The 11108-nt window shown below is 42.8% G+C and overlaps 1 protein-coding gene across 1 annotated transcript; it reads left to right on the forward strand.

Annotated features, from left to right (window-relative positions):
• Positions 1–5660: 5660 nt before the first annotated feature.
• Positions 5661–9622, forward strand: LOC308171091 (F-box/LRR-repeat protein 6-like; the record flags this gene model as incomplete). Its single annotated transcript, XM_080545962.1, has 9 exons — positions 5661–5827; positions 6126–6284; positions 6460–6523; positions 6684–6815; positions 7096–7203; positions 7580–7693; positions 8273–8504; positions 8820–9063; positions 9493–9622. 9 exons carry the CDS (start codon positions 5661–5663, stop codon positions 9620–9622), a joined length of 1350 nt encoding a protein of 449 aa, XP_080402088.1.
• Between the last annotated feature and the right edge of the window lie 1486 nt (positions 9623–11108).

An 11108-nucleotide genomic window follows, 5' to 3' on the forward strand; every position in this document is an offset into this window, starting at 1 on the left:
TATCTGGCACCAGGTACAAACGGCCAAGAAGGAGAAAAAAGACCTGCATGTGGTTTTCTTAGATCTTGCCAATGCCTTCGGGTCAGTGCCTCATGAGATTTTGTGGACAGCGTTCAACTTCTTCCAAGTCCAAGAGGGCATCACAAGGCTGGTCAAAGCCTACTTCCAGGACCTCCAGTTTTGTGTTACAGCACAAGCCAGTACAACTGCATGGCAGCACCTCGAGATAGGCATAATGGCGGGCTGCACCATCTCTCCACTGGCGTTTACCATGGCAATGGAGCTCATTATTCGAGCATCCCGATGGGTCGTTGGAGGGGAACGGTTGAAGAGCGGGCTGCGTCTTCCTCCAATCAGGGCGTACATGGATGACATGACGACAATAACAACAACAAACGCATGCACCAAACGCCTGCTGGATAAACTCCAGGGAAACATCAAATGGGCACGAATGGAGATTAAACCCAGCAAGTCCCGCAGTATCTCCATTGTCAAAGGCAAGCTCGCCAATGAGAGGTTCCACGTCAACAACGAGCCAATACCAACAGTTCTGGAGAAGCCTATCAAAAGCCTTGGCCGCTGGTATAGCGCAGAACTCAAAGACTCGAAGCAGGTGGAACAACTCAGGCAGGATACAATCAGTGGCCTCAAGCAGATCAACAACACTGCTCTCCCTGGGAAGCTGAAGCTGTGGTGCTTTCAGTTTGGGCTGCTGCCCCGTCTCATGTGGCCAATTTCCATCTACGAGGTCACACTATCCCATGCCAACCGGCTGGAGAGACTGGTGAATGCACAAGTGAGGAAGTGGCTTGGACTGCCGAGAGGCCTTAGCAGCATAGGCCTGTATGGCAACGGAGCCCTCTCCCTACCAATCTCAAGCCTGGTGGAGGAGTACAAATGTGCCAAATCAAGGCTGGAAATGACTCTCACAGAATCCCGGGATCCATTCGTCAGAGGTGCTGCTCCGATCCTAGCAATGGGGAGGAAATGGAAGCCATCTGCAGCAGTTGCGGTGGCAAAGACCGCCCTCAGACACCGGGATATAGTGGGGCATGTCCAACATGGCAGAGGGGGCCTTGGTTTGGAAACAACAACACCCACATGGCAAAAGGCTACTCCAACCGAACGGCGGAAGATGGTGGTTGAGGAGGTGCGCCACCAGGAGGAAGCAGCCAGGTGCGCCAAGGCAGTCTCCCAAGCCCAGCAAGGCCGCTGGATGAAGTGGGAGAGCGTGGAGAGGAGGAAAATCACATGGAACGAGCTGTGGAGCATGGAGTCTAATAGGCTAAGTTTCATCATCAGAGCCACATATGATGTCCTGCCCTCTCCTACCAACCTACATCTCTGGTATGGAGAGGACCCAGCCTGTCTCCAGTGTGCAGCCCCAGCAAGCCTCAAACACATCTTGGTGGGTTGCAAGACCAGTCTAACTCAAGGAAGATACACATGGCGCCACAACCAAGTGCTAAAGTGCTTGGCTGCCGAACTTGAGCACAAGAGGGTAACCACCAACGCCATGCCTCTAAATGCCCAGACTACCTTTCCACGGAAAACAATCTTCATCCGGGAAGGGGAGAAACAGCGGACCAAGCCATCACCTCCAGACTCAGGCCCACTGAACGCAGCCCGGGATTGGGAAATGCGGGTAGACCTCAGCCAGAGGCTCACCTTCCCACCCGAAATTGCAGCGACCAACCTGCGCCCAGACCTAGTCCTCTGGTCCAAGTCCTGCCGGCGTGTCTTCATCGTAGAACTGACGGTCCCATGGGAGGAGGCCATCGATGAGGCATTCGAACGGAAGAGGCTGCGGTATGCCAACTTAGCAGTCGAAGCAGAGGGGCGGGGCTGGAACGTGAAGGTGTGGCCAGTGGAGGTGGGCTGCAGAGGCTTTGTAGCCAGCTCCACCACAAGGCTCCTGAGGGCAGTAGGGATCAGAGGACAGGCCCAACGGAAGGCAATTAAAGAACTGTCCACTGCAGCAGAACGGAGCAGTCACTGGCTGTGGCTGAAACGTAGGGACCCAACATGGGCTCCCAAATGACCACGTGGTGCCACCGTGCGACACACACCCAGGCCTGATCAGCCTGTGGTGGGCCAACCTCGGCAGAGGGTGTCTTGTGATAAATGGCCGAAACACCCAATGAGGTCGGGGACCACAGCTGAAGATGTGTCGTACTGGTGGCACCACGTGATCATTGCCAAATTCCACTCCACACAAGAGGACATCTCCAACTCCACTCAGTCAATTGTTGTGCTAATTATTTAGGGATTTTAACATCTAGTCCTATTAAGAATCCTGTCTGTATGTATGTATGTATGTATACATCATGCATGCATTGTGTGTGTGTGTGCGGGAAGATGTCAGAATCAGTGTGTATGTTTGTATGTATGTATGTAGGCTATGTATCTATGTATGTATGATAACAAAAACTGTTAAAGCAGAATTTCATACAGACAAAAAGGACAATTGAGAAAGGACACTATCATTTTAGTGTGCTCTCTCCATGCAGGTTGACTGCCCTCTGTGTAAGACTGTATTCTACTACTGGGCCTACAGGTTGACATGAACTGTAGCTTCATGCTTCTTCAACTCATTCATCAGTCCAAAACATGATGATCATAATATTGGGATGGGGTAAAATCATAAATATTCACTGAGTATATCATAACCATGCACTTTTGGACAAAAAAGGAACTACAGACATCCAAGGCTACATAAGGTTCAGAGAATAGGAAATGTTAGAATAGGTATAGCATAGCATAGAGTACAGCACAGTGTTTTATTTGTATAGTATAGTATAGTGGATAGTGTACATAGCCTTTATTTATGTAAACCAGCTCTTTTCCCTTCTTGTTTTTAGTTTTTTTTTTCCTAGCACCAGGGGAGCCCCCCCTCCCAAATTTCGTTGTTTGGTACCTGTACTATATCAATGACAATAAAGACCATTCATTCATTCATTCATTCATTCATTCATTCATTTGGCCCGACCCACACACAGACAGGAGCAGCTGTAGTCCGCTTCCCTGTACTCTGTGTTAGGAACTGTCCTATTTGTTTCCCCCCGCTTTGTTATAACATCACAACATTCTGATAGAACATCGACATGCTACACAGTAAATTCCCCAGTGTTAAATATGCAGTGTAAAAATACATTGACTCTTTCCGAGTTATTACAACAACAGCTAGAGTAATATTCCCTCCAGTGTTGGTGATAATTCAAGGAGTTAATTGACACGGTGTTAGACGTACTCTGGAAAGCCCCGCCCATCATTTGTCAATCAGTCCCACGTGGTTTCTTCAACCAGTTCCAGGTGGTTTCTTCAGTCACGTGGTTTCTTCAAGCTGATCAGAGTTTTCACCCAGCGCCATTTCACTGAATGCCATTTTGCGGTAAGTGTCTCCTAATCATCTATTAATTAAACGGATTATACTTTGGCATTTCAATAGAAGCAGCGTTTTAGAATAACTTTATATTGTTGTTCACCATACACTCCAGCTGATCTTATATCTTAAAATACGGGTTTCCAAAGGGCTACCGTCATGTGCGAGTGTTCACATGAAGATAATTAAGGCAAGTTAGCTAACGTCTAACTAGACAATGTCAGTAGAGGTGAAGTTAGCGTTCTTAACAGAGTGTAGAGGGGTGATTGTGTTGTCTTTTTTGTAATGTCTCTCGATTCCAGTAAAATACGTTAACAACGTGCACGTGTGGGGAGTTGGCTAACATGGCTAATATTAGCTTGAATGGCTAGTTTACTTAACATGTGCGCAGGGAGTCCTACAACGATTAGCGCGTTAGCATCATCACAGAAGATGTAAGGTAATGCTAACATAGACTTAATTAATTTCTTTCTTTAAATCAGTTACTGCGTAATAGGTTTATTTTTTGGCTAGTTGATGAAACTATGGTAAATGTGGGGGTTAAGTCACTGTTAAATTAGACTTATCTTAATGTACGTCTGCTGCACTACCTGAGCAACTTCTGTGGGTTGCAGACACCGCGTCATGCTACCTCTAGTGGTGAGGGCACTGGCAAAATGCAAAAGTAACCAAAAATCAGTCAGAAAGGATGAGGACACGGTCTGTGGCCACCACCTGCAGAACCATTCCCTTTTTGGTTGTTGTCTTGCTGTTGCCTCTCCTGTCCACCTGTTGTCACTTTCATTTGCACCAAAGCAGATGAAATTGTTTAACAATCGTTTACGCTTTCTAATTGGACAGATCGATATCTCAGAAGTTGAATTTACTTGGTGTTATAGTGTAATGATTATGTGTTCCCTTTATTTTTTTGAGCAGTGAAGTATTAATATATTCCAAAATACAACTGTTATTTTATGGCAGTTGGCAGTTGAAGCTTTTTGTTTGAAAAAAATCTGTCAAATAAAAGTGTTTGTCTGCTTAACTTTTAGTGATGCCCCTTTATTAAAGATGTTTGATGGTAATAATTTAGGAGAAATCTGTAAAATAACGGTGCTTCTCTGCTGAGTTTCTAGTGCCATCACTTTATTGAAAGTGTTTGATGGTAATAATTGAGGAAAAACCTGTATAATCAGTGTTTCACTGCTGAACTTTAAGTTCTGTCACTTTATTGAAGGTGTTTGATCGTAATAATTTAGGAAAAACCTGTCAAATAACAGTGTTTGACTGCTGAACTTTAAGTTCTGTCACTTTATTGAAGGTGTTTGATCGTAATTATTTAGGAAAAACCTGTCAAATAACAGTGTTTGACTGCTGAACTTTAAGTTCTGTCACTTTATTGAAGGTGTTTGATCGTAATTATTTAGGAAAAACCTGTCAAATAACAGTGTTTGACTGCTGAACTTTAAGTTCTGTCACTTTATTGAAGGTGTTTGATCGTAATAATTGAGGAAAAACCTGTAAAATAACAGTGTTTGACTGCTGAACTTTAAGTTCTGTCACTTTATTGAAGGTGTTTGATCGTAATAATTTAGGAAAAACCTGTAAAATAACAGTGTTTGACTGCTGAACTTTAAGTTCTGTCACTTTATTGAAGGTGTTTGATCGTAATAATTTAGGAAAAAACTGTAAAATAACAGCGTTTGACTGCTGAATTTTACGGATGTTTTTGGGTGAAATAACAGTGGTTTTCTGTAAAAAATATAAACATATTTTTCTGTAAATTAATTGCTTTTCCACTTTATTTTAATTAGACTATTTTACTGTAATTTGACAGTAAGTGTTTGGCAACTTTTGCTGCCAGACATTTTACAGTTTTTTAACAATTATTTTTTTGCAGTGTACTTGGAGGGCAAATGATCAGTTTTACCCGGCTTGGAGGTGTATACCATATCCAGCCAGCTTGATCGATGAGAAAATTATTATTTGCTAATGCTTGCCTATTATTCTAGCTAGTCTCGTCCTCCTAACGAGACAATTAACGGTAGTTCTACCCAGAGTGGTATTTTAGAATACTACGGAGTCCAGGAGGTTACAGAGGATCTCTTTTTTAATTTCGTGTCCACGAAATAGGCTAGTCATTTGTTGCCTCAAAATAGGCTACTTAATTCGTGGCCTCGAAGTACTAATTTGTGGGCTCCAGTGATTACTTTTTTCATTTCTTTGTGTTACAGACGTGGATAAGTCGGGATTTGTGTCCAGTGCTTTTGTGGGCTAGGTGACCATTGGAGACCTATTGAAGATGGAGTCAGGGGACGGTGCTGCTTCTTCTTCAAAGAAGAAGCCACTGGTCAAGCACCTTTCAGAGGAGGGGTTGGACAGATGGGGTCAAAGCTTACCTGTGGAGATGTTAGTTCATATATTTAAGTTGGTGGTTCAGAAAGACGGTGCTGTACCTTTTTTGTGCAGGTAACGCATTTTTTAGTGCTCATCTCAGTGTCATTAAACTCATGTAATGCACATAGATCATAGTTACTTCCAAGTTATCAATTTAAAATATGTTTCTTTGTCCTTTTAGTTTATTTGAACATAAAATAACTATTAAAATATGATGAAGTAAATAGATGCAGCCTAATCCACCAATATATGGACATCAGTAAGTCAAACACAACACATACACAAGGCATATACCACTAAATCAATAAATAGGCATTTCAAATCTCTGGTGATAGAGGATGATATTTTGCTTTCTATCCCGCCGATGCAGGGCGGCCAGAGTATGCCATCTATGGAACGCTGCAGCAGCCAGTCCAGCTCTCTGGCGGAATGTTTCTGTTGGCCACTGCTGGTTAGAACCAGGCAAGACCCAGTTACCTGAAACAGAACTGAAGATCAGGAACACCATCAGCTGGCTCGCGCAGAACAGGTCAGTGGCCTATTGTTTGGTATGATTCCATCCTGGTACATATGAATTCTGGTAACTTCAACTGGGAAATGTTGGGTAACCTCATGGATGGATATCACATGCGCCTACAACTTTTCACCTTGACAACACCTCTAAGTGTGTACAGTGTTATTATACATGTCTGTCTGTTTTTCAGGTTCTCTCAACTCAGAGAGTTTTCCCTTAATCACTGGAAAAACCAAGTTGACTATGTTGTAGAGGTAAGGCTACATAATGTTGTTTTGCTATTTCGTGCCTCCATTAACAAAATATGTTCGTTGTGCGATACTTGTTCTACATTTCAATTGGATCAAGGCACTTGCAAGCCATTGTTTTTATCAACCTTTATGTTATGTCAAATGTTAAAATGTTTCCAAATAGGTTGTGTCCCGGTCCTGCCCTCACCTACGCTCACTCAAGCTGTGCTTTTGTACTGGTGTAACGTGGATGGCCTTCCAGAGCCTTGCAAACAACTGTCGCTCTCTGGATAGCATCAACGTGCAGTACTCAGAGGTAGACCAAGGAGTATGTTCACAAACATGTAATGGATGACACACACAGACAGACACACACACACAGCCAAACGCACACGCTGTTGTCAAAATATTTAACAGTCTGATACTTTACCTGACGGTGGAGTGATTTTTAGTCTTGACGAATCATAAATGTTCACTACGTGTTGGTGTTTTTGGCTACTCTGAATTTCACAGACATTCGTTGTAATAGGACTAGAGAAATGCTTTGTGTTATAGTGGATAGATAGATCTTTGATCGTTTTCTATTGTTGCTACAGTTGCAGGTTGAAGGCCTTCTCGCCTACTTGAGATCCCATGGCAGTCAGATCAGACAAATTCTGTTTACCCACGGGTGCAGAAATAAGAAACTTCTCGCTGCTATCTCTGTGAGTTTACCCTTCTATGAATTCCTGATTCAGGAGACCTGAATGATGATGATGATTTCAGTCTCTACCCACTATCATTGAATCCTCATTTCCCTCGTTGACTTTGAACTCTACATGTGATGGTCATCTTTCAGTAACCGACTGTCATTTGTTGGATAAAGTAGCTTCCATGTAGTAAACTACTTTTTTCCAAGTAGCTTTAGTATAATTCAGACTATATTTCTCTCACGGGTAGTTTTAGTATAGTTCAACTTATTTCCTTGTTAAGTAATTGGTAATCTAGTTAAATATATTTTCAGAATAGCTTCCCCAACACTAATTTTACAATACATGTATTGCATTAGCTAATTACCCAATGAACTTGATAACTCTATAGAGAGGATGCTGCCCTGAGTTACAACTGCTGGAGATCAACACAAAGCTGGACGACGGATACTGCGAGCTTCCCATCTGTGTCCAAGCTCTACAAAATGGCTGTCCTAAACTGCAGGTATTGTATTTAGGATTGACCCACCAGACAGAGACAGTGATTTTTCTGTTTGTTACCATGACATACCAATCATTTTTTAGTAGTAGATTTTGGTACTAAAACATCCACTGTTGTTAAATGTTAATTTGGAGAGTAACAGATCAAGTAATTGAAAGCAGGATGCACAGGCATAAAGGCTTTTAAACATACATTCATTGTATTGATCACGTTCAAGTTCAAAAGCTTTATTGTCCAATTTTAGGGTTAACATTTTCATTTCTATTCAGTTTCTATGGCTTAAAACAGAACACACCATGGTTTTATATCTGGGCTTTTACCAAGGGTGGCTGGTAGTGTACAGCGTGAAAGACAACCGACACACATGAGGTTCTCCGACAAGGACAGTAGAACCTTTTGGGTTCTATAGTTGCTAAGGGACTGAAATATAAGCCCTTTGAGAATAGAATAGAACAGCATTTAATTAATGAGGTTGGATGAAGCCTGCTTCAGGTCGCTTTGGATAAAATCGTCTGCTAAATGTTCAAATGTAAAATGTAACACACCACCTGAGCTTTACTTATCTGTTCTTGTTTGTTCCAGACCTTTCGGGTGCTGAATTCCGTACCAATTCCCCTAGTGATGCGTAACGGGTCTGGCGCCGCCTCCGGTTTCCCCTTGCTGGAGGAGCTGTGTTTGACCACTACCTACATGTCCTACATGACCGACCAGGCCATAGAGGACATTCTCTACGACTCCCCCAAGCTGCGTGTGCTGGACCTGAGAGGCTGCTCGTGTGTTACATCAGATGTCCTTACTGGTCTCCCTTGTGAAGGTATTGTTCTATGTTGTGTTCTATAGGGGCCATACCCTCACTGGGTGGCTCTGTACACAGCGATATGAATAGAATAGCAGAGATGTTCAGTTGAATGTGTACATGCTTGTTATGCTGCTTTATAAGTCCACAACACGACAGGCATGTTCATCCAGACCATTGTTGATACAACATGTGACCTTTAACCCTAAATCAAATGCATGATACGAGTTCGTCTCTCTTGCTACCTCATTGGTTACTTACCAGGAAGTACCAGTGACAACACAGATTATATATTCTAAACTCACTTGCTGTTCTCTGTGTTGTTTTCATCAGAGCTTGAGTGTCTGTTCTGGGGCCTGCACCTCAACAGAAAGGCGTTGGCGTCTGCATCCTGGAAGGGACTCCATCTGCTGACCCAGAAATGGAGCAGTACCTTGCAGGAGCTGGACTTCACAAACCATCTCTCCCCTGAGGAGGACTTGGAGAGGGCCATGGCCAACCTGGCGCAGGGAACAGGTGCCGGCTCCATACGGTCGCTAAACCTCAACGGGACCAAGGTCACAACATCTGCCCTCAGGTAGACCACATCTGATTCCAACCTCCACCATTTAACTGAAAGCTCATTATTGGGGAAAACTACTAATGAATCCAATACTTTTAACTTAAGATATTGTGTTGGATATGTCTCCTGATTTGGTTTATCATAACAAGACAAAAAAACTACTACTACTTTGAATCGCAACACTTGTGACCTGCCCTTAATTATTTAAATGTTTTACACTAACCATTTAGCAGACACTTTTATCCAAAGCGATTTACAATTACATATTACATGGACAGTCTCCCTGGAGTAATGTAGGACTAAGTGCCTTACACAAGGGCACACTAGTGATTTGAACTCATGACCTTCTGATCACCAGTCCAATTCACTATTCACTACCTACCCCTATTGCCCTCTACAGCAACCACTCAAATCAGAAAATCGTATGTTTTCTGTGTTTTGCAGGTTAATCATCGGCCAGTCTACAGCTCTAAACTACTTGAGCCTGTCCTCCTGTCGCAACCTTCCCAGGGGACTCGAAGGAGTGCATCATGGCCAAGAGGATATCCACCAGCTGCTGGCCAAACTGGAATAAGTTAATACTACCAGTTAATACTAGTTAATACAGTTAATACTACCAGTTAATACTAGTTAATACAGTTAATACTACCAGTTAATACAGTTAATACTACCAGTTAATACTAGTTAATACAGTTAATACTACCAGAACTGGTTTGGTTTAAAGCAGCGATGTATTGAAAATTGATTGATTGATTGAAAACTTTATTAGAAGATTTGCAGAAGTAGGTACATGAAAGTACATATTACATACAAGGTCAACTAAAAGGATAAAAACCCAAGAAAGCCACTGGCTTATTTCAATTGGGGTCCTTGATTCTCAATTCATCGTTACATGTAAGACAGACAAAAAAAAACTATTACTATCTACAAGATAATACAGACAAATAACTATTACTATCTACAAGATAAACATACATCCATCATGGGAAGAACAATACAACAAAACATAAGGTATGTACAGCGGGTAGGACAGGTGGGGACATACACCACAGGTGGGGGCGGGGGACAAAACACAAAGTATGTACAGTGGGTAGTTCGGGTCTTTTAATCTGATTTTTGATTTAGAGGGTCCAGTTACGGATTGCAGCCTCCTGTAAATGTTTTTTGAGAGTGGTTTTGAAGGTGGGCAGTGTTTTGCACTAATTTAAGATTATAGGAAGGGCGTTCCACGAGTTTAACCCCTTGTTTGTGGTGCAACGTGGTTGAACGTGGTTCGTGGAGCTTCCTCTGGTGTTGTATGTGTGGACGTTGTTCACTTTTTGGAAGTATGTTGACAGGTACTTGGGTGTCTTTGTGGTGTAGCGTATCTTGAAGACCAGGCCCAGTGCAAGCTGCTGCACTCTGTCAACTACTCGTAGCCAATCAAGGCTCAAAAAAAAAATGAGCCTTGGTTCTCTGGTTTAGGACTATTAAATGATGTTATGAACATGGTTTTCATGCAGTCATTAACTCTTTGACTGCCAGCCATGTTCAGAGCGGAGAGCTCCACACTGCCAGACTTTTGGGTCATTTTCGCTGAACTTTGAAGACCCACCAAATATTGACTTTTCGGACTACATAAACATTGAACATATCTACCAAAACTTTAGACTCTCTTCTTTCATCAGAAAAAGAAAGTTTGTTTCTAGCCTCTTTGAGTGTTTAGAAATCGGCCGTAGAACATAGGGTGGTTTCAGCAAAAACACCTGATTTTGACCAATAAACAGAGAAAACGAGCTTTTTCTGCAGATTTTATTTTATTTTATTTTTTTTCTGCACTTTTTCTGTATCATCCGACTCTGAACTGTTTGAAGAGTCGCGCGATGGCCGCGCTGCTCCGCAATGCTCCGCGCCGCAATGCTCCGCGCTGCGTTTGGCACATACCCTGATCCGTTTCGCCATTACTACAACCCACAGCAAGCCACTTCCTTCTCCAGGCTTTTATCGAACTACTGCCCCCATCTGGGACCGAAATACATTACACCCAAGTCTGAAATTCACTCGCTAGGTGTAGAACATGT

Source organism: Nansenia antarctica (assembly GCF_963989245.1).
Source record: "Nansenia antarctica genome assembly, chromosome: 1".
In the NCBI taxonomy this organism is placed as follows: Eukaryota; Metazoa; Chordata; class Actinopteri; order Argentiniformes; family Microstomatidae; genus Nansenia; species Nansenia antarctica.